The following is a 23314-nucleotide window of genomic DNA, read 5'->3' on the forward strand; positions in this document are numbered from 1 at the left end:
GGCCGAAAGAGAAACCGGGCTGGTATTGGACCATGAAGGGCATGGGCCGTTAAAAGGCCAAAACTCAGGTCCGACTACAAATGGCCCAACTCATTTATGGTCCGTTAACAGGCTGAAAGGCACACAGGGCCGGGAATTGGCCCAACACTTAAATGGGTCGCTAAAAGGCCAAAACTCAGGTCCGACTACAAATGGCCCAACAGATATATGGGCCGTCACCAGGCTGAAAGACACATTGGGTCGGAAATTGGCCCAACACTTAAATGGGTCGCTTAAAGGCCGAAACTCAGGTCCGACTACAAATGGCCCAACTGCTTTATGGGCCATCAACAGGCTAAAAGACACACCGGGCCGGAAATTAGCCCAAATTTAAATGGGTCTCTAAAAGGCCGAAAGATGTACATCGTGAAAATTGGCCCATCCACTGAATGGGCCGTTAACAGGCCGAAATCTCATCGGGCCGATATTGAGCCCAAATATATAGCGGGCTATTAACGGGCTTGAACTGACGATGGGCTGCAATGGTGTCAAATCTTTAACGGGTCGTTGACGGGCCGAATTGGCACATCTCGTATGGGCTGTGGGCGTAAATGGACCTGACACAAGTAGGCCTTATATGGGCCGGCCTGCTATTTTTTACTGGGCCGGCCTTTTTCACCGGAATGGGCCACTGTTGGGCCGTGCCACGTGTCGACCTATCATAGGCGCCTCCTGTCCAATGAGTGGATGACATCTGTCCCAACGGTGAGGCAACACGTGTTTCCTCCGGCCAATGATGATTTTACACGTGGAAAATCCCCATTGGTCTGGGCTGTTAACGGGTTATCGGATCCAAAACCGGACCCAATAGCTTAACGGCGTTCCGTTATGGTGGATGCCACGTGTCGGTCACCCTTGACGAAAGCACTTCTGTGACGCGCAATTTATCGTCATGGAAGTGGACACTTCCGTGATGATAATTTTGGTAATGTCATGGAACACTTCTATGACAGCACAGGTATGACTATCTTGATTCTGTCATAATTTTGTCATGGATGTACATGCATGACAGAAAACGTGACCTACTGTGACAAATATGTATCATCACGGAAGTGTCTTTTTTTTGTAGTGTATTGAGTTGTAATACTTGAGTTGTAAGTAAATAAAAGTGTGATGATCATCATTATTAGAGCATTGTCCCAAGTGAGGAAAGGATGATGGAGACTAAGACTCCCCCATAAGTCGGGATGAGACTCCGGACGAAAAAGAAGAAAAAAGAAAAAAAAGGCCATAAAAAAAAGAAAAGGCCCAACTAAAAAAATGAGAGAAAAGAGAGAAGGGACAATGCTACTATCCTTTTTCCACACTTGTGCTTCAAAGTAGCACCATGATCTTTATGATAGAGAGTCTCTTGATTTGTCACTTTCATATACTAGTGGGAATTTTTCATTATAGAACTTGGCTTGTATATTCCAATGATGGGCTTCCTCAAATTGCCCTAGGTCTTCGTGAGCAAGCAAGTTGGATGCACACCCACTTAGTCTTCATTATTGAGCTTTCATATACTTATAGCTCTAGTGCATTTGTTGCATGGCAATCCCTACTAACTCACATTAATATCTATTAATGGGCATCTCCATAGCCCGTTGATACGCCTAGTTGATGTGAGACTATCTTCTCCTTTTTGTCTTCTCCACAACCACCATTCTATTCCACCTATAGTGCTATATCCATGGCTCACGCTCATGTATTGCGTGAAGATTGAAAAGTTTGAGAACACCAAAACTATGAAACAATTGCTTGGCTTGTCATCAGGGTTGTGCATGATTTAAATATTTTGTGTGGTGAAGATAGAGCATAGCCAGACCATATGATTTTGTAGGGATAACTTTCTTTGGACATGTTATTTTGAGAAGACATGATTGCTTTATTAGTATGCTTGAAGTATTATTACTTTTATGTCAATATTAAACTCTTGTCTTGAATCTTTCGGATCTGAATATTCATACCACAAATAAGAGAATTACATTGAAAATTGTGCTAAGTAGCATTCCACATCAAAAATTCTGTTTTTATCATTTACCTACTCGAGGACGAGCATGAATTAAGCTTGGGGATGCTTGATACGTCTCCAACGTATCTATAATTTTTTATTGTTCCATGCTATATTATATTCTGTTTTGGATGTTTAATGGGCTTTATTATACACTTTTATATTATTTTTGGGACTAACCTATTAACCGGAGGCCCAGCCCGAATTGCTGTTTTTTGCCTATTTCAGTGTTTCGAAGGAAAGGAATATCAAACGGAGTCCAAACGGAATAAAACCTTCGGGAACGTGATTTTTGGAACAAACGTGATCTAGAGGACTTGGAGTGGACGTCAAGCAACCGACGAGGAAGCCACGAGGCAGGGGGCGCACCCTCCACCCTCGTGGGCCCCTCGTAGCTCCACCGACCTACTTCTTCCTCCTATATATACCTACGTACCCCCAAACTATCAGATACGGAGCCAAAACCCTATTTCCACCGCCGCAACCTTCTGTACCCGTGAGATCCCATCTTGGGGCCTTTTCCGGCACTCCGCCGGAGGGGGCATTGATCACGGAGGGTTTCTACATCAACACTATAGCCTCTCCGATGATGTGTGAGTAGTTTACTTCAGACCTTCCCGTCCATAGTTATTAGCTAGATGGCTTCTTCTCTCTCTTTGGATCTCAATACAAAGTTCTCCTCGATTCTCTTGGAGATCTATTTGATGTAACTCTTCTTTTTGCGGTGTGTTTGTCGAGATCCGATGAATTGTGGGTTTATGATCAAGATTATCTATGAACAATATTTGAATCTCCTCTGAATTCTTTTATGTATGATTGGTTATTTTTGCAAGTCTCTTCGAGTTATCAGTTTGGTTTGGCCTACTAGATTGATCTTTCTTGCAATGGGGGAAGTGCTTAGCTTTGGGTTCAATCTTGCGGTGCTCGATCCCAGTGACAGTAGGGGAAACGACACGTATTGTATTGTTGCCATCGAGGATAAAAAGATGGGGTTTATATCATATTGCATGAGTTAATCCCTCTACATCATGTCATCTTGCTTAAAGCGTTACTTTGTTCTTATGAACTTAATACTCTAGATGCATGCTGGATAGCGGTCGATGTGTGGAGTAATAGTAGTAGATGCAGGCAGGAGTCGGTCTACTTGTCACGGACGTGATGCCTATATACATGATTATACCTAGATATTCTCATAACTATGCTCAATTCTATCAATTGCTTGACAGTAATTCGTTTACCCACCGTAATACTTATGCTATCTTGAGAGAAGCCACTAGTGAAACCTATGGCCCCGGGGTCTATTTTCCATCATATAAATCTCCCGACAACAAGCTATTTCTGGCGCCGTTTATTTTGCTTTCTTTACTTTCAGTCTTTACCATAAAAATACCAAAAATATTATCTTATCATCTCTATCAGATCTCACTCTCGTAAGTGACCGTGAAGGGATTGACAACCCCTTTATCGCGTTGGTTGCGAGGTTCTTATTTGTTTGTGTAGGTGCGTGGGACTCGAGCGTGGTCTCCTACTGGATTGATACCTTGGTTCTCAAAAACTGAAGGAAATACTTACGCTACTTTAGTGCATCACCCTTTCCTCTTCAATGGAAAACCAACGCAGTGCTCAAGAGGTAGCAGTCGTAGGTGTGTCCCCGAGCTGTTTTATCTCTACCCTTACGGTGAGGTGGAGCAGGCTGGTGTTTGGCTTGAGTTGCCGCTTTGTCCCAACCCCGTGGTGGTCGGTCAGCCGCATTGCACGATGATGGTATGGGCTCCAACGCCTCATCATCAAACTGAGGTAGCAATTTACGCTGCGGGTAACTTTTGGCAGGGCGCTTAAGGCCATATTCTTCAGCTGCCAGGACATCAGTCCATTTATCGTTGAGCAGATCTTGATCAGCTTGAAGCTGCTGCTGCTTATTTTTCAGGCTCCTTGCAGTGGCTATTAGCTGGCGCTTAAAGCGCTCCTGCTCGAGGGGCTCCTCAGGCACGATAAAGTCCTCGTTGCCGAGGCTCACCTCCTCCTTGGAGAGCGGATGATAACTACCGCCCTCCGAGTCTTCATTTATGGCCTGTTCGTCAGGGCTGACTTGCCCATCTTTCTGATTGTCCTATTCGTCGGTTTGTTCGTCGAGGTCTTCTACGTCTTTGGCACCGTCCGGGGTGTTGTCGTCTCCTGTGCCGGTGTTGCTGTCCTTGCTGCGGCGTGGTTTAGAGCGGCGCCGCTGACGCCGACACTTTGGTTGTGTTTTAGGAGGGTCCTCCTTTGCTGGGTTTTCCTTGTCATCGCCGCTATTATTTTTTGGCGTATCTACCATGTATACGTCATATGAGGAAGTGGTTGTCCATCGTCCGGTAAACGGCGGGTGTTGGGCCTCCTCGTCTCCGGCATCATCGTCCATACCGTCGATGTCTTCGGAGTCATAGTCAAGCGTGTCGGTTAAGTCTTCGACAGTGGCTATGAAGTGGGTGGTGGGTGGGAAGCGAAATTCTCCCCCATCATCAGCCTCCAGCTCGAATCAGACACAATTCGGCTGTGAATCCCCCGCCAAGGACAGGTTTCTTAACGAATTTAGCACATCGCCCAAGGGCGAATGCTGGAAGATGTCTGTGGCGCTAAACTCAAATATCGATAAGCGATCAAGTTCGGCGTCCGCGGATGCGCATAGCTCGGAATTTATGACCAGAGACGAGTCTGGAGTTCCGGTGACAAAGACGTCGTGTGACTTTAGGTCTATGTTCGGCTCCAACGCCGTGGAAGCTGTGGCCTCCATGGTGGGGTTGAGCCTCCCGTCCTTGGATGGCGCAGTATGCTCCGGATCTACGGCCAGAGCAGTTATAGGAGCAATCTCCTGGATGTGGTCCGATGACAGATTTAGGTCATGTTCATCGGGGTGATCAGGAGCGATTGGCGCGGTCTCGAATCTAGCGAAGATCAAGTCTCCACGGACGTCCGCGACGTAGTTCAACCTCCCGAATCTGACCTGATGGCCAGGGGCGTAGCTGTCGATCTGCTCCAGACGGCCAAGCGAGTTGGCCCGCAGTACGAAGCTGCCGAATACGAAGATCTGTCCAGGGAGGAAGGTTTCTCCTTGGACAGCATTGTCGTTGATGATTGAAGGGGCCATCAAACCTTTTGGGGACGGCACAGTGGAACTCTCAGTGAAAGCACCAATGTCGGTGTCAAAACCGGCGGATCTCGGGTAGGGGGTCCCGAACTGTGTGTCTAAGGTCGATGGTAACAGGAGACAGGGCACACGATGTTTGCCCAGGTTCGGGCCCTCTCTATGGAGGTAATACCCTACTTCCTGCTTGATTGATCTTGATGAATATGAGTATTACAAGAGTTGATCTACCACGAGATCGTAATGGCTAAACCCTAGAAGTCTAGCATGTATGACTATGGTAATGAATATATCTCTATCCGGACTAAGCCCTCCGGTTTATATAGACACCGGAGAGATCTAGGGTTACACGAGGTCGGTTACAAAGGGAGGAATCTTCATAATCGGTCGCCAAGCTTGCCTTCCACGCCAAGGAGAGTCCTATCCGGACACGGGTGCAGTCTTCGGTCTTTGTATCTTCACAGCCCATCAGTCCGGCCCATGGTTAATAGGTCGGACGCCCGAGGACCCCTTAGTCCAGGACTCCCTCAGGGGGGCACCCCAAAGGCACACCAAACTTTCTCTTAGCCGTGTGCGGTGCCCCCCTCCACAGAAACACACCTTGGTCATATCGTTATAGTGCTTAGGCGAAGCCCTGCGTCGGTAACTTCATCATCACCATCACCACGCCGTCGTGCTGACGGAACTCTCCTTCGGCCTCGGCTGGATCTAGAGTTCGAGGGACGTCACCGAGCTAAACGTGTGCAGATTGCGGAGGTGCCGTACGTTTGGTACTTGATCGGTTGCATCACGAAGACGTTCGACTACATCAACCGCGTTACTTAACGCTTCCGCTTTCGGTCTATGAGGGTACATGGATACACTCTCCCCGCTCGTTGCTATGCTTCTCCTAGATAGATCTTGCGTGATCGTAGGAATTTTTTTGAAATACTACGTTCCCCAACAGTTTGGACAAAAAAACATTAACAGTAAAAAAATGTTATAAATATGAACGTGCTGCTCAATTTATGAAAAGCATTTCCAAAGGTCATAAAATGTTTTCCCCTGTTTCAATGGAGAAAACCTTTTGAGTTGGATCAGACAAGTGAACAAAAAAATTCCAACTAGCTCAAGCTCCTGAAGAATGCAAAGTTGACCTTGATTTGAAATAGGTAGATTAGCAATAGTACAAACGGTGGAATATAGATTTCCAGTGTGTGTGTGTGTGGGCGGGGGGCGGGGGATATGCTGAGGTTCACAATCAATCAAGAACAAATCCCTATTCATGTAATAGATGATTTAGTAGATGAATATCACCAAATTAGAATGGGTCCTGAGGATGTGCACGAGACTACATTCATGACATATCTTGGCCATTTTGAGTACCTGGTAATGTCATTTGGTCTTACTAATGCCCCTGCAACATTTCAAGCATTAATTAACAAGATTTTTCCTCCATATCTCATGAAGTTTGTACTAGTGTTTTTATGACATTTTCATATACTGTAAAACTCTTGAAGAGCATAAACACTACTTGATAAATGTTATGGAAATTCTGTGATGACTTTTCCTCAAGAAGTCTGAATGCACCTTTGGTTCACCTACTATTGAGTATCTAGGACACATCATTTATGCTGAAGGTGTAGCAACAAACCCCAGTAAAATTGCAGCAGTAACATGAAGTCGGTTAAATACATTTGAACGGTTGACAGAAGGTCTGAAATGGTTAGGCATGTGCAAGACGAACACTTATCACATTCTAACAATAATGTTGACGTATGCAGTCAGAGGGATCACAAAAACTGACCATATATTACGTTGTGTCTCGGTCGACCTGATTTTCTTTTGCATCTTTGATGAGGCCACATACTTCCCTTCCATTTCAACATTCACAATTATAGATAGAAGACAAAAGAACAGATAAATTAATCTCACACTAACGGTAAAAAGCTAAACTTAAAAGAGAGAAAATGAGAATAGAAAGCAAACATGATATTTCGTTCAAATTGAACATACTTGAAATCAAATCACAATAAATTTGAATGGAAATAAAGGCAATTCTAAAGCAAACTAACAAAAAATGTCAAACAACCAAAATTGAACAAATATAATATATAGTCGAAAGTCGGAACACAATGGAACAAGTTTGAAAAGCAAATTGCATGGAGTGTCAACGCATGTAACCATGAATTGTCGTGCTAGTGGGTTGCTTCATTTGGTCCACACGGTGATCTTTGTTCTCCCGTGGCTCTATTCAAGCCTCTTTGATTAAAAGGATTTTCATGGATAAACTCAAGAACAGGAATCATTAGAATTTTTTCCTATGTGAATTTTTTTAATTGTACGATTGAATCTTATAGGATTTTTTTAAGGAGTCATTCTATTATGTGGCTGCTAGAAGGAGGACGCGAGAGGGCCGGCCGGGGGCTTTTTTCCCACGGCCAGGCAAGAGGGAAGGAATTTCCTTCTTAATTCTTGCTTCATTAGATTGATACATCTCCTCTCTTTATATAGGGAGGTTTACTTGACTCCCAAGCAAGGCTTACTTGACCCCTAAGCAAGTGACCCTTATCTCTAATTAACCCTAAGACTAACGGGCTATACCGCCAGCCCAGGCCCATTAATCCCATTACGTACTCTAACACTACACCCCACCTAGACATGCAGCTTGTCCTTGAGCTGCAGCCTAACCAACTTATAACCATGACTCGACGCAACACAAACCTAACACCTAAAAACAAGCCCTTTACATCTCGACTTGTTTTATTACTCTCAACCTGAAATGGACTGGGACGCTTTATTTTGGACCCCTTAACAAAAAGTGGACATCATCCGCACGTCGGACGTGCACGTGTACAGCCACCTGGATCCCATGGACACCATCTGGACAAAGGAGTGCATGTGTATGGCCACCTGGAAGTGGTCGCAAGAGCGACCAGCAGAGGCGCCCTCGCGGCGGCCGGCGACGGAATGTACTGGTGCTATGCGGTGCGCTCCTGTCGGTGACACCATGCCTTCTCCCTGCTGGACGGTTGTTGGTCTGCACCGCACGGAGAAGAGTGGAGGGCTTGCGATGGAGAATGACGAGGAGGGGTGCGCCCCCCCCCCCCCCCCAACCGCCGATGCCGCAGACTTTGAGGTCGCTGCCCGCAGGGAAAATAGCATGCCCGCCGCCTGTGGGGGAAACCGCATGCCCAAGATCCCCGACGCAACGGACGAGATCGAGGTCCTTTGCGCAGTGAAGGGAAACTTGGAGGAGCGGCAGCTGCAGACCACGCATCTCCCGCACACGCCGACGCGCTAGGAGGCCGCGCGCAGCAGCCTGCAGCCTCATTGCCGCCGACACGTGGCGGGTAGCGATCCAAGACGGAAGCGGTGACGGCGACGGCGGGAACTTGATCTGCTGGATGGGGGCGCCCTGGGACGGCGGCGGCGCTGATGGGAACGAGGTCGTCGCAGTCCCGTCGTAGGGCATCCCATACTGGTAGGAGATGACCGGCGCTGTGGTCGCGGTTGAGGGCGGCGGCGGTGGGGGTAGCTGCTGTTGGTGTGGCGGCGGAGGAGGTGGCTGCTGTGGATGCGACTGGGGCGCATAGGGCCCGACGAGGAAGGCCCTGATGCCCGCCACGGCTTGCCGTAATTCCAGGATTGCGGCTGTCATCTGCTCCGGGGTGAGGACGAGGGCGGACGGCGCCGGGGACAGAGGGTGCAATCGCCCCTGAGGACGCCAGCACACCCAATGTCGGCGCGCCTGCTGTGTGGGGCAGCAGCACCGATGAAGACGCTGGTGGCGGCGGGTAGGTGTGCGGCGGCGGCGGTGGGAAAAACTCGGTGGAGGGCTGGACACGATCGAGTCTGGGAAAGCTGATACCAAATTGTTATGTGGCTGCTAGAAGGAGGGCGCGAGAGAGCCGGCCGGGGGCCTTTTGCCCACGGCCAGGCAAGAGGGAAGGGATTTCCTTCTTAATTCTTGCTTCATTGGATTGATACATCTACTCTCTTTATATAGAAAGGTTTACTTAACTTTCAAGCAAGGCTTACTTTGACCCCTAAGCAAGCGACCCTTATCTGTAATTAACCCTAAGACTAACGGGCTATACCGCCAGTCCAGACCCATTAGTCCCATTACGCACTCTAACTCATTCACACTATATTTCATAGGAATTGTTTTCCTCTGATCAAACCTCCTGGAAAGATTCATTTGCTTTTGTTGTTTTCAACCAAACAAAGTTAGTACAAACTCAGCTATAAGTGGGCTAATATTGCAGGCCTAAGTTTTTTCTACTGTTCTGTATTCTGAATCCTGCAAATCGAAAGGGCCCAAGATCTAAGATCATATGGTCTTTATCAGGATGAGACGTTTTCGCTCTATCCATCCTCCCAACCGCACTACTTCCGCTCTTAGGATGATTATGTATATGATACATATATATACACACAATTGACACACACGCATACTGTAGCCGCTAAATATGTTATCACTGGCCAACATCATGGATAGATAATGTAAATGGATCATTAGCAATGCAAGCAAACTGCATCAGCAACTCAATGTGGAAGAGAGAAGACTGGCTTTTTCCAAATTATGCTGCGCGCAGTGATTTTCCGCACCATGGAAGATACGGTTTCTGCTCATTGTATGAATGCTCACTAACACTGTCGTATAGGAAAGTCTAGTACTATGAACAACCAAGAATACAATGCTCGGTTCTGTTCAGCAGGCATGGGCAATGCCACTACTGCCAGCATTGCAGATAACAAAGTCACAAGGATAGTCAAAATTGCAGATATACATATACTGTCAGCTATCTCGGTAGGTTTGTCTCTTCCAACTGAAAGGAGCGCTATACTTTTTACACGGCTGGCTTCAGAACTTCTACTTGGGGGGTAAGGCCACCAATTACAACCCAACATTTCTTACACAAATGGACAAGAAAAAAGAACAGCAACAAATTGAAAGAAAAAATTAGGCTGGACAAAGAGAAAAAAATCGCCTTATCACTCGGTGAAGCCAAAAAACCGCTGCCTTGCGGGAGCACGTAAGGCGACAACTACTGTCGACGAGACTACCAGATGACTCAGAGGTGTTCTACGCTACAGTATGGATGGTTAACGATGGGCTTTTCTTATGCAACCTCCCCTTGAGCTGCTTAATCTTTGCGTCTACCCTTGCGGTGAAACCAATCTTGGTCCTCTGTCTCGCCTTAGACCGTTCCCTCTTCCACATTGTTTCGTCTTCGACGTCTTTCCGTAGGTACTTGATCTCCTGAATCACATGGTGATCAAGTGGATTGCATGATCTCTGGTAGGATATGTGAATCAGGTAGGGGATGTTGCAAGCAGCAGTCACCAGAAGGGTCGCTGCCCAGTAAATGGGAGCTGGCCCGAGAACTTCTGTCATAATCTGGAAGTTGTCTCGAGACTTCAAAGCCATCCCGTATGTGATAATGAAGACATACCAAGTCCCTATGCTGCCCCACACAAACAAATGTTGAATCCAGGTGAAATGGCTCATTGTCAGAGCAATCTGTATATTGACAGCCCAGATGATGCAGGAGAACATGGTGGTTCCCACTGAAGCCATGTCGGCAGTCTGTCCACCAGAGCGGATTGCTTGATCATAGAATATACAGATGTTGAGAAAGAATATCGCCAGAGATGAGTAGAGGCCATTCGCCATCCATCCTAAAATCCGGTACCAGTCAAAGAAAAGGTTATTTGGTCCTTGCTGATATAGCGCTGGGAACTGCAAAGTGAAAATTATGCCATATCAGTTGGTGGATATCCAGATTAAGTCCTATGGTGCAAAGGGCCAACACATACAGAAATTTAAATGGAAGTGCATAGAATGACTTGTGCCTTTCATTAGGATCACTCATCCATAAATACTTGAAGTAGATATTCATAGAACTGTGAATTATGAAGAAATGGAATTCAATGCACATTAAACCAAACTGTATTTCTAAAATTCCAACATTCTATATCAACGGAAAGGGAACACACGTGAATTAAATGAACAAGCATACTGAAAGAGGATAGAAACTTATGTGTAAGTGTAACACAAACATGGATAGTACTTATGGAGTAAATTTTAGAGTTCTCACAATTCCTTTGTACTTCTCTTAAACAGCAATGCCATGAGCATAATGTTGTTATTCTGGTACTAGGCAGTGGCGCAATACTACCTAACCCCCAGATGGGACTATATTCGGGATTCATGGTTGGTGAAACAAAGTTTGACATATTATTCATATCTCCTTTGTTAGCTTCAACTTCGGAAGCGTACTGATATGGATGAAGCAAATAAACAAAATAAAGAGAATCTTCTGCAACTGTCACAGGCTCTTAGCACCCCCCCCCCCCCCCCACCAAAAAAAATAAGACCCCACATACAGCGTAACAAAATGCAACACACCATTACAACACATCCCAGAAGTCCACTTTATGGTGTTCCCTTTCCGAGCATGTTTATTTTTCATATAAGCCATATATGTCACAGGCTTAAGTAAGTCGAATATTCTGTCACATACCTGCAGGCAGATTTCAGCAGAAACATCTTGCTCAAATACTCCAAGTGATATAACAGGTAGAGAGGTAAGAACAACGTTGAAAAGCAGCATAAACCAATCATCATAGACTGATTGCCCAGAAAATCCAGCGAATGCCTCGAAGTAAAATATTGTAAGTCCAAAGGTAATATTCTTGTAAAAGAAGTAGCAGATCTGCAATTCAATGGAAGAGGACTCAGAAAACATTATACCACATATTCGAAACAATATAGTTCAACAGAATGTAACAAAACAAATGAAGCGTTTTGAGTGGCACCATTTGGGCAATTCTCTTGTAGCACCAATGGCCATGTACAACAAGAAGTCGCTCAAGGAACCGAAATTGGGAAATAGAAAAGTCACTCGCCATCACAGCCTGGACAAAAGAAAGAAGCCATCGTCATTTACAATTAAACTATTAATACATCTCCTCGCAATGCACTAGTTCCCAAGAGAATAGTAATAATCTAGACAGACCTGCATGCCTTCGACCCCACTAATACCAACACCAATATCAGCTTCTTGAATCATGCCCACATCATTTGCACCATCACCTACTGCTAAAGTGGTTTTTCCAAGGCCTTCTTTGACCAGTCGGGTCACCTGCAACGCGAAAACGAGCAAACTCAGCATTGGCTTATGTATAAAACCCAGATCATGGATTGGCGATAGATGAGGTTACCAGTGCTTTCTGTCTTGGAGACACACGGCAACATATGACAGAAGCACACTCTACTGCTAGATTCAAGAACATATTCTTCATGTCATCTTCCAAAGCAAATGTAAGAGCTTTTCCATCAATAACAAGAGCAAATGCTGCGTCAGGATCCTTCTCTAGCTTTACCATTTGTGAAGCATTGGCGATTTGCAACATAAGACTCTCTTTTGCAGCCTGCTCAGGTTCCAAAGACGAATGCAAAGCAAAGATGACTGCCATATAGACCAAATCCATCTATAGTACTCCTTCCGTTCCTAAATATATAAGTCTCTTTAGAGATTTCAATAAGGACTACATACGGATGTATATAGACATATTTTAGAGTGTAGATTCAATCATTTTGCTCCGTATGTAGTCCACATTGGAATCTCTAAAAAGACTTATATTTAGGAACGGAGGGAGTATATGAGAAAATGCTGTGCAAAGGTACCTTTTGTGCATCCTGGGCTACTTGGTCACCAGCGGTTGTGGACAAGGATATCTGTTTCATGCCTTGCCTAAGTAAACTGCATGCGTATCTGCAAAGAAGAAATGAACAAAATGTTCAGAAGAAAGACGCATTGTCACACGTAGGATTACAAATATTACTGTTAAGAGTAACTCTTATAGGAAAGAGCTTACCCTATGTTAATTGCAGTTTCCATCTTATCGCCCGTCAGAACCCAGATTTTGAGACCTGCTTGCGCCAAGCGATCAATGCACTGAGGAACCTGATACAATATGAGAAGAAACATAACAAGTCAAAACAGCTACTAGCGTGATAGCAGGATCAGCAACATAACAACTCAAAAACCAACAGATCATTATTACCCCTGTTTGTAGTTTGTCCTCAACCGCTGTTGCACCAACAAGGATCAGCTCCTTCTCAATCAAATCTGCGACTCGCTCAAGTTGCAATTCCCTATCAGGTCCAATGGATGTCTTTGCTTTAAGAAACTCGGCATTCCAAGATTCATATTCTGATTCCTCAAGCATTCTGTATGATAGCGCTAACGTCCGCAAGCCTGCCTCACCATATTCATTGAGATGCTTGGTTGTATCTGGCTCATACAACCTTCCATTTTTTGCTAGTCTATCAAATATAATGCTGCTCGGTTGGATAAAAAACAACATAAGATAGTCAGATTAAAGCATGAGCAGCCCATGTGGAGAATACCTAATCGGAAATCAAGCATACACGCTACTCTTTTGGTGGCTCTTTTTATTTTCCATCTTTTTAGTTTATGATCAACAAAGCAGCAGAGTGTGAGTGTACACGCTACTCTTTTGGCAGCATTTCTTATTTTCATCTTTTTAGTCTATGATCGATAAAGTAGCAGACTGTAACACAGATGACAGCACATGTTGATGTAATAACATAAGCATCAGAAAACAAAAACTATTTGGTATAGAATCTTACGTATCTGCTCCTTTGCAAAGAAGAACAATACGGTTATCTTCATCCCTCATAATTACCGTCATTCGCTTTCTTTTGCTGTTGAACTCCAATAAATTGAGAATCTTGAACTCCCTAAGAAATCCCAACCGAAGATGAAGAAACATGAATAAATAGCGATCAGAAAGCTAAACTCTCAGCTGAAGATAGAAAAGCTAAGGACAACAGTAATTTGAAATACATATACCTCTCAGTTGTGCCATTAGAGGAAGTGTATTTCTCTTTGATGAAGACACTCGCTTGTGTTCTCTTGAAAAATTCAAATCCAAATTCTCTGGCTGCCACAAGAAAAGCCCCCTCGTCAGGTGATTCTGCTTCATAAGTAAGAGCACCTGTTGCCTCATTCACCTCAGGGATTGCAGTGTGACAAATAGCAAGTATCCGGAAGAACATAAGAAGCATGTTGGAATTTGGTTCATTGGTCCAGTGCCCTTGCATAAGACGGTCATCCTCAAAACTAAAGCCTTTTATCGAGGATTTTTGGGTCTTTCCCACGCTGAAGGTAACTCCTTCCACTAACTGGATTTCATCCTCATTACTCTCCCATACATCTTGCACAGGAATATCTTGGTCAGCAGCGCCTGATGCCATCTGCTTTGCAGCAGCCCTTTCAACTTCACTCGCACGCACACCATAAGAAACCCCAGCAATTGAACACTTCAAGAAATCCATCTGATTACAGGTCAAAGTGCCGGTTTTATCTGACAAAATCGTATGAACTTGGCCAAGCTCCTCATTCAAGTTTGACGTTCGGGCCTGAGCAGTATTGCCAGTCTCCTCATCAAACATATGAATGTCCTGGTTAATGAAATGTGCTTGTGCCACCTTCACAACTTCAATTGAGACATATAGCGAGATCGGAATCAAATACCCGTAGAGAATGAGTGCTGTAATGAGATGGAAAATCCCAGAAAGAGCAGGGCGTGTTGGATCATCCAATTTGTTGGAGTTCTGAGGCTGCAAGTACCACCATCTGGGCAGATCAAGCTTGATCCTCACAGCAAAACCAATCGAACTGATGAGCGATATTAAAACCAGAACAGTGAACAAGATATATATGATCAAATCCATCTTCTTCTCAATCCTGCTCCTCTTTGATGGCGACTCGGTTGAATTCTGCATCACCTTACTATCGTGCCCTGTAAAAATGACTACTCCATAGATGAAGGCTGTGTTCCTCAGCTTTGAGTCCCTGAGAAGTATCTGAGACGGATCGAGGGCATACACCTGCCTCTCATAGTCTAAGTTACCAATGAATGTGTACAAGCTCGCGTTTGGGTCTTCACACCTTATCACTCCCCGGAAATCCTTAAACGTCTCATCCTCTTCCAATGGCAGCGTAACCTCCAGTGACCTTTTCAGCTTCAGGTTTGTCTCACCATCCAGGTTCATTGTCTCAACGTAGCAAATGCCATCCTCATAGCTCGAGGACAAGAGCAACAAATCAGCCGGGAAGAACTGGTCCTTCTCAACCTTGACCACATCACCAACACAAAGGTCCTCCCAATGTCGGAACTCAAATTCACCGTCACCCTTGTGCACGCTGACCTTGCGGTTGTTCACCTTCATGTCCTGCATGAACCTTCGCCAGTCCTCCAGGGCCTCCTTGATCATACTGAGCCCGACCACAAAGGCCAAGGGGGCGATCATGCTGACGGGGGAGAAGGGGCAGACCGGGGTGAGCGAGAGGATGGCGGTGAGGAGGAAGTAGAGGTTGGCGACGCGGCGGAACTGCTCGAAGATGGCCTTGGGGAGGAAGGTGAGGACGTTGTACTTGGTGGTGGAGATGTAGTTGGTGGGGTACTTGAGCGGCTTCCGGCGGTGGAGGATGGAGTTGTTGCAGTGCACGATGCGCGAGAAGCCCGGGCCGCCGACGGGGCTGCCGCTGACGGCGGCGGGGCCGGCGGCCTCGTCGGTGTGGGGCTGGTGGAAGCAGGAGAAGGTGTAGAGCTTGCTCCATCGCAGGCGGTCGCGCTTCCTCGCACGGGCCATCTCGGCGGCCTGCTGCCCTGTTGACGCGCGGGGTCCGGTTCCGGCTACGCGGGGGGCAGCATTGGAGTCTCCTCCCGATCAAATCTCGGGCGAATTCCTGCGGGGATTCCTACGCCGTCGGGGCGAATTCGACCTGCGAATTGCGGGGGAAGGGATCAGGCCGTGATCTCGCGAGCAAAATAAGATGAATAATAAATAAATCCAAAAAATCGACGAGGAAATCCGTGCCCCCAATTTTTTTTCCTGGAATCCGGCGAGCCGCATTCCGCGCCACGCGTGATTACCCAGCGAATTCATCCACCGTCAGGTACGAACAGCAACACGAAACGAAGAGAGGAAAAAAACGCGTTGAAAATACGGAGAGAAATCCAAAACTCGCATAGAGCAGAGGGGAGGGGAGAAACCACGGCACGCGGAAGAAGCGTTAGGAGCATTAGCACACGACGCCCGCCGGAGCTCGGACCGAGGGGAAGGGGCGTCGGCGTCGCTCACCTGGGAGGGAGGGAGGGAGGGAGCGGCGAGTCCGGGTGGCTGGCTGGCGGAGGGGCAGGCGGCCGTCCTCCGATCCCTCCTCGGGATTCTCGCGCGGCGGGCGGGGATGCGGGGGAGCTGGCCTGGCCTCGCCTCGCCTGCCGTGTAGGGGATTGGAGGGCGGAGCGAGAAGGCAGGAGGGGAGGGACACAACGGGGGGGGCGAGGTGGGACGCGACTAGAGGGGGAGAGAGAGAGAGAATGGGGAGCGGTGAGAGATGGATTACTAATTAAACCTCCGATTAACTTTCGAAATACGCCATTTCGCGAGCGAGGCGTATTCATGGTCCCTCCGTATCTCCATCCCCACGTAGAGTAGAGTAGGACAGCGGGGCAGGCCGGCGCACGGGCAGAGGCTCGGTCCGGTTTGGTCTCTTCCTTCGCATTGATATACTGCGCCTTTATTGTTTTGGCTGATTGATTGGTGTTTCTCCGTTCCGATCGCCGAATTAAGAAGATCGCGAGTGGTCATTTTGAATCCGTTGAGTACGGCAGGATACTGCGCCAGGCTGGGCGTGGCCTTTTGTCAACTCGTTGCTGGTGAGGAGAGAGCACCATCTGTGATGTACTCATGGCATGGCACGTCGAGGTCGTCGTGATGTTGGCCGGTGGAAGCGACAGCGGCAGCCAGGTGTAGGTCCGTAGAGAACGGGACACACGAACAAAGTGCTGGACTGCTGGCATCCCACTGGGCTTGTTACGGGAAGACAGACTTGGGGCAAGTATATGTCAGCAGCATCTCTTGCAGATCTGATCTGATTGTTACCTGCCCTAGGGCCGCCCCAGCTTGTCCCTCTCTGCCACCATCTTCTCGTTGGCGCTACCGCCGGTCTTCGCAACGGTGGCGGCGGCTCTGTACCGAAGGTGTCGGGGGCTTGCATTGCGGTGATGGGGAGGCCTATCAGATCATGTGGATGTGGCATGATGCACGAGTGTTGTTGGCGGGGATGTTGTGTGAAGCGTCAGTACCCCTCTCCCTCGCTGACTAGTGAACCCTTGCGCGCGCGCGGGGCGGGGGGGGGGGGGGGGGGGGGGGGGGGGGGGTTATGGAAGGCGGTTGTTGTGGTGCTATCGTGCAACCATCAACTAGATGAAAGTAAGGCAGTGATCCATAGCGATGCGACAGCGTCTTCACTTCCAACGATTTCTCCTTTGGTCGGCTATTTATATGTGTCGGTAGGACGGTAGAGACGTAGAGTGGTGGATGACGATTACGTCGTTGACATCGCAGTTGTGTCATCTTTAAGTGAGAATCGATCGATCTAGCCTGATCAGTCAATGTCGATGTATATGTGTCGTTGCCATTTGGGGTGTTGGTTCAAAGATCTGCTTTGGGAATGATCGCTCTGGCCTGACATGCGGTTGGACCAGACAATGTTCGTGTGTGAGCGATGATTTAATTTTGAAGGCATTTTTCTTTGGAGTTTTTGCACCCTTTGTCAGCTCACATGTCACTCGACTAGTGGATTGACTCGCGGTCATAGGATCTATGGTAGTAGGATTTTACACATGTTGTTGTGAGGTATGTCTTATGTGGATGGCATCAAAATTTCCTTTTCTTTTTCATATTTTTCATAGGTTTGTTTGTTCAACACTAATGCCTGGCTTTACTTGGCATTGTTTTGAATAAAAAAATATGTGTGTGCATCATCCCATGGATTTATGCTCCTTTTAAAATAAAATCATAAATTTAACTCCTAAAAGCCACCTATTATAAGCCTTCATAAGAAGAATTTAAGTAGCGAAAGGTTGTGAACCGGAAGATCCCAACTTAGCCCTCAATATTTTTTTCCATGTTATTTCAATTTTGATGATTGGGCCACACACATTTCAACAATATTTCAAAACCATTATTTTCAAATCTAATGATTCAAATTCCAGCCACATTTGCGCAAGAATTCAACCAAGATACGCATAATATCATCCAAAATAGTTCATCATAACGTAGATCATCCCAACACAATAATATTGAACAAAGTGCACCCCCCCCCCCCCCCTTCTCGAATGGCCAGTCCCACTACCTCCGCGAAGTGTGTATCTCACAACACGAGTGAGCTCCCATAGGCTCTTAGTTCTCGTACATCCCGAATGCATCCATGGACACAATTCTTGCCTCTCGCGCCTTGATCTTGTTTATTAACCTCTCGACCTTTATGGAAGAGCATGGTGCCCCCGTGTTTGGTTTTGGTAATTGATGACAATCCCTATGGACTAATGGTTGCTTTGAGTTATACTTTAAGGTTTGTCCATAAGCATTTCTTGAAGACCGTGTGCTGGTTTCAAGGTTATAAGGAGATTATGTGTTAACCAAGGAGCCATTCAAGGAGTTATCTAAAGATTGATCATGTAAGAGTTGAGCCTATTGCAAGCATGTCTTGAAGAAGAAGATTGTGTAAACATTCATGTTTACCTTCCAGACATCAGCTTTATGAAGATTGAAGATAAGATACAAGGTTGATCAAGACTAAAAGCTGAGAGTGGATTCAAGTTGATCAACACACAAAGTGTGAATGATGTACCTAAGAGTGGCTCTCCCATGATCTATGTGAGGTTTGTCCATTACGCTTTGTGTACTAACCCATGATCTATGTGAGGTTTCTGTGTAGGGTTAGGTATTGTTCTATGGGTTTGCATCAAAAGAAATATCTCATATAACCCATGGAGTATGACATCAAGTGGTGATCATCATCAAGGTTGTGGTGTGCAAGTTCAAGAGGAGCATCACAAAGTGATCACATGCTTCAAGCTTGCCGACCATGTCTTGTGAAGATGTGCCTAAGAGTGGCTCTCCCATAGTGGAGTATGGGGGAGCAAATTGCGAGTCTTCACCAAGCGCACGCTAACAAGAAAGGTGTCCTAACTTAAGACAGGCATGCCCATCATCATCTAGCTCAAGGGGATTATGCGCAAGGCAAATATTTGTCCTTGATAGATTTTTTATTTTACCGGTCTCATGGTGTTAGTTGGGAGACCGGGTTATAGGATTGATTGTCGTACTATCAAAGGGGGACTCTCGAGTGAGTAGCTTGATTGTATCGTTCGTATAGATATCAAAACATTACATCCTTGGCATAATCTTTATTGGGTTAGTTGGGAGACCGGGTTATAGGATTCATTGTTGTACTATCAAAGGGGGACTCTCGAGTGAGTAGCTTGATTGTATCGTTCGTATAGATATCAAAACATTACATCCTTGGCATAATCTTTATTGGTTCTTATTTGGTTTTTCTTTATGTGAGCTTTTAGAGTTTTGGTTCGTCTTCTTTTCAAACTCAAACTCATCGAAAACGGAGCTCGTATGCATCATCTTTGCGTTTTCAGTGTTGGACATTTTGCTAGTTCATATTTGGGGAAGTTTATCTTCTTTCTCCTATTGGCATTTATTCTCCATTGCTAAATCTTAATATATCCATTCGTTGTTGGATAGTGCTTGTCATCATCTATCTAACAAGCTTGAGTTTGCTGATCTTGGAGTTCATTTGCAGAAGTTATGGATGTTCTGGCTCTACTGCTACATTAAGAGGTAGTATCGCTTATACCTTAAGGGGTAGTACCACTTGTGCGGTACTTCCGTTGTTGTGTCGTGTGTACTACCATAGGGTACTATGTCCCCCACCAATAATTAGTGGTAGTATAGCTTACCTATACCACTATGTAGTGCGTGAATAAGTTTGAATATGGAACGTTGGTTGAACACAATCCGACGGTCAAGAGGTAGCAAATCCGAGCATTGCGGACCATTCGATTTCCTATCCATTACATCAGATTTTGCCATGTGTACTATCTAGAAGTTTTCAATAATTAAAAACTTAGTACACCCTTGTATTTATCACATATACTATCATACTATCGTTACACACTTCTAAATTATCTAGAATCTTCCACGCATTCACGCTTGAATAAAAGTCTATTGATTTGTGATTTATTCTAGAATTTTCCATGCATGCTCTTGCTCCATTAGAGTTTTATCGCTTGAATAAACGTGCATCCATTTATGAGATTACTTATGAATTTTTACTCAAGGTGAAAGACTTATGATCAACCATTTCTTAAAGTCCATATATCTTTTCAAAGAGTTTCGACCAAATGTTACAACACTATCTTTGCGTAATCATGAAATTTAACTCTTAAGGTCCACATATATGATGTGTTATATACACATATTGGAGCACAATGCACCTACGGTTTTCCTTATACAATGGGTTTAGCTATCGTTAATAACGAATTTGTATCTTGGTCTTCATGCATGTAATGATATATCATAACTCACGTGCAAAGCACGTGCAACTCACTAGTACCTTAAGTGGTAGTACCGCTTGTGCGGTACTTCCGCTGTTATATATGTCGCGCGTACTACCATGAGGATTTCTGTTACCCACTGATATTTAGCAGTAGTACTGCTTCCTCAAGCGGTAGTACCGCTTGAGCATTTCCATAAATAATGGTTAGATTCGTGGGGTCCTATAAAAAGAGTCTTCTTCCCCAGTGCATCACAGTTTTTGGAGCATGGTTTTCTCCTCCATTGTTAACCTCCAAAATCTTGATCTCTCTATTCCACTCATGATTCTTGATTCTTTTTGAGGGAAAAGAGAGAGGAGATCTAGATCTATATTTCCACCAATCATTTTCTCTTCTAAGTGAGGGAAACCTTGTGAATCTAGATTTTGGAGTTCTTTTGTGTTCTCCTTATTCTTCCTCTCATATTTCTCCACAGCTTTCGTTGCTTTGGTGGTATTTTAGAGTGAGGGGCTTGAGCACTTTGTGTGTTCTTGCCATTGCATTAGTTGCATCGGTTTGAGTTCTCCACAGTGATGCGTGAAAGTGAAAGTTGAGAAGCTTATTACTCTTGTGTGTTTGGGCACCCTAGAGCTTGTGCCTCTTGGGTGTTTGGGCGCCCTAGACGGTTGGTGGTGTCGCGGAGCTCAATCATTGTGGTGTAAAGCTCCGGGCAACCTTCGGGGTCTTCAATTAAGTTGTGGGATTACCCCGAGCAATTTGTACGTGTTCGGTGACCGTCCCCAAGGGTCAACAATTGTTCGAGTTCGATGACCGCCCTTAAGGGTTCCTTAGTGGAGTCATGGCACCTTGCTTTGTGCGAGGGCGTGAGGAGAATACGGTGTCTCTAGTGCCATTTTGACGAGCATCGTGCCTCCACACCCCTCTAACAGAGATTAGCATCTGCAAAGGGTATGAACTTCGGGATACAATGTCGTATCCGCGTGCCTCGGTTATCTCTTACCCAAACCCTTTACTTATGCACTTACTTTGTGATAGACATAGTGATTCATGTTATATATCTTGCTATCAAATAGTTTTTTATCTTGCTTAGCATAGTTGTTGGTGCACATAGCTGAGCCTAATATATTTAGGTTTTGAGCTTGACAAATTAAACGCTAGTTTTATTCCACATGTGTTCAAGCCTAAAAAGTAATTATTTTAAAGCGCCTATTCACCCCCCCCTCTAAGTGACATCCACGTCCTTTGACTTTACCCTCAACATTTCCTCATGAATAGAAAGCCTACACTGCTCAAACATTGTCATCCTCACCATGATCTCTGCCATGTGTGCCCCATAGATCACGTTGACTCGGCCCTCCACTTTTCCTCCTCAGTCTCATTTAGCTCATTCCTTCTTGCTGGCTTGTTTTCTTCTAATTGACCTTAGTTCATTTTTCTAGATCACCTATGAAAGTTCTTCCTTGTGTGCTCCACCCTATGTGGCTATGTCCCTCTATAAAGTTTTGTATTGATCTTGGAGTGGGACTTCTACCCCTCTCATCAACATCACCCTCATTGTCTTCCCCAAGATCAATGAAAGAGGACCTGCTTGATCTTGCTCTCTTTGGTGTTGGTTTCAAATTCCCCCTCGCCCATTCATTATTTCCCATGTGAATGGCCAAAAAAGTGCAACATAACAAAAGGCCTTGTTTTCATTCCTATTGTTGTTTTGCTTGTATGCTTGGTATGCTCCCGTTTTGGCACTTCACTTGTAGGAAAGGCATTCGGCTTGACCAACACAACCCAAACACTAGTTGCAACAATCTTGAATTGTGCTCGAATATTGTGAGAGTGACCCTTAGATTCTGCTGAAGAAAACTTCACATTGTGTTGTGCTCCTAAATATGCTTCCAAAAATATATCCTTGGTATCTCGGTGCCAACAAATGCATCAAGAGAGGCACTCATCCATGCATATTGATGGCTCGAGAATTTATGACTTTTTACAAGGAGTTTTCATTTGGTTTTCACCAGGTTTCCGTTATTTCTCGGCTATTTCTAACGCTAATCCTTAGAGAGAGAAGAAAACATGTTTTTTCCAATTGTTTGACAGGAAAAAGCATAAATGGAAGGAGACCAAAGTGAATTATTGCAAGTCAAGCCAAGTGGAGTAACTTCTATGTTGGGAGTTTGGTCACCAGGCGCACTAGAACGCAAGACGACCTTCCATATGAAGTGCCAGGGGCACCCTCTCATCTACATAAGACACTTCTGTGAAGGAACAACACATATTGGAGAAATCTAGACGCTGCCACACCATTCAGAATAGAGAGAGAAGAGATCCGGAGAAGAAGAACCATGAAGATCCTTCTAGTTTTGTTCTTCCACCTCCATACTCATATTCATTCATCCTTCAACATTATAAGAGGAATTCCAAGTTGTAAGATCAGGGGGTGAACTCTATTCATACTCATCTAGAGATTGAGACTTGTTTAATTGTTCACCTTATTGTGGATTTTCACGGTATTATTGATATGGTTCTCATGGATTTATTCTCTGAGATGATTGGGTATTCTCTTTAAATGTGTGAGTAATTCCCCCTAGGCATGAGAGATTTAGGTGAATGGTAAGATTCATTTGTGCAATTCCTATATGTCGTCATCCGTGTTTGTAGTCATATGATATGTTTAGTAAGTTGTTATTCTATTGTGAACTCTATGCGTGTTGCCCAATTTAAGG

At 45.4% G+C, this 23314-nt stretch overlaps 1 protein-coding gene across 1 annotated transcript; it reads right to left on the bottom strand.

Annotated features, from left to right (window-relative positions):
* Positions 1-9907: 9907 nt before the first annotated feature.
* LOC109741768 (phospholipid-transporting ATPase 6) lies at positions 9908-16727 on the bottom strand. Its single transcript, XM_020300850.4, has 11 exons — positions 16321-16727; positions 14024-15961; positions 13801-13911; positions 13212-13488; positions 13023-13111; positions 12832-12919; positions 12366-12575; positions 12161-12286; positions 11961-12059; positions 11666-11857; positions 9908-10881 (listed from the first exon to the last, which is right to left on the bottom strand). Exons 2-11 carry the CDS (start codon positions 15826-15828, stop codon positions 10225-10227), a joined length of 3654 nt encoding a protein of 1217 aa, XP_020156439.1. The 5' UTR covers positions 15829-15961; positions 16321-16727; the 3' UTR covers positions 9908-10224.
* Positions 16728-23314: the final 6587 nt, after the last annotated feature.

Source organism: Aegilops tauschii, chromosome 7 (genome assembly GCF_002575655.3).
Source record: "Aegilops tauschii subsp. strangulata cultivar AL8/78 chromosome 7, Aet v6.0, whole genome shotgun sequence".
NCBI classification, from domain to species: Eukaryota; Viridiplantae; Streptophyta; class Magnoliopsida; order Poales; family Poaceae; genus Aegilops; species Aegilops tauschii.

Coding starts and splice junctions, on each gene's coding strand:
- LOC109741768 (XM_020300850.4), bottom strand. CDS start 15,828: ATGGCCCGTGCGAGGAAGCGCGACCGCCTGCGATGGAGCAAGCTCTAC. Junction 13,112..13,211: donor AGGACAAACTACAAACAGGG/GTAATAATGATC, acceptor ATATTGTATCAG/GTTCCTCAGTGCATTGATCG. Junction 10,882..11,665: donor CTGCTGAAATCTGCCTGCAG/GTATGTGACAGA, acceptor TTCACTTTGCAG/TTCCCAGCGCTATATCAGCA.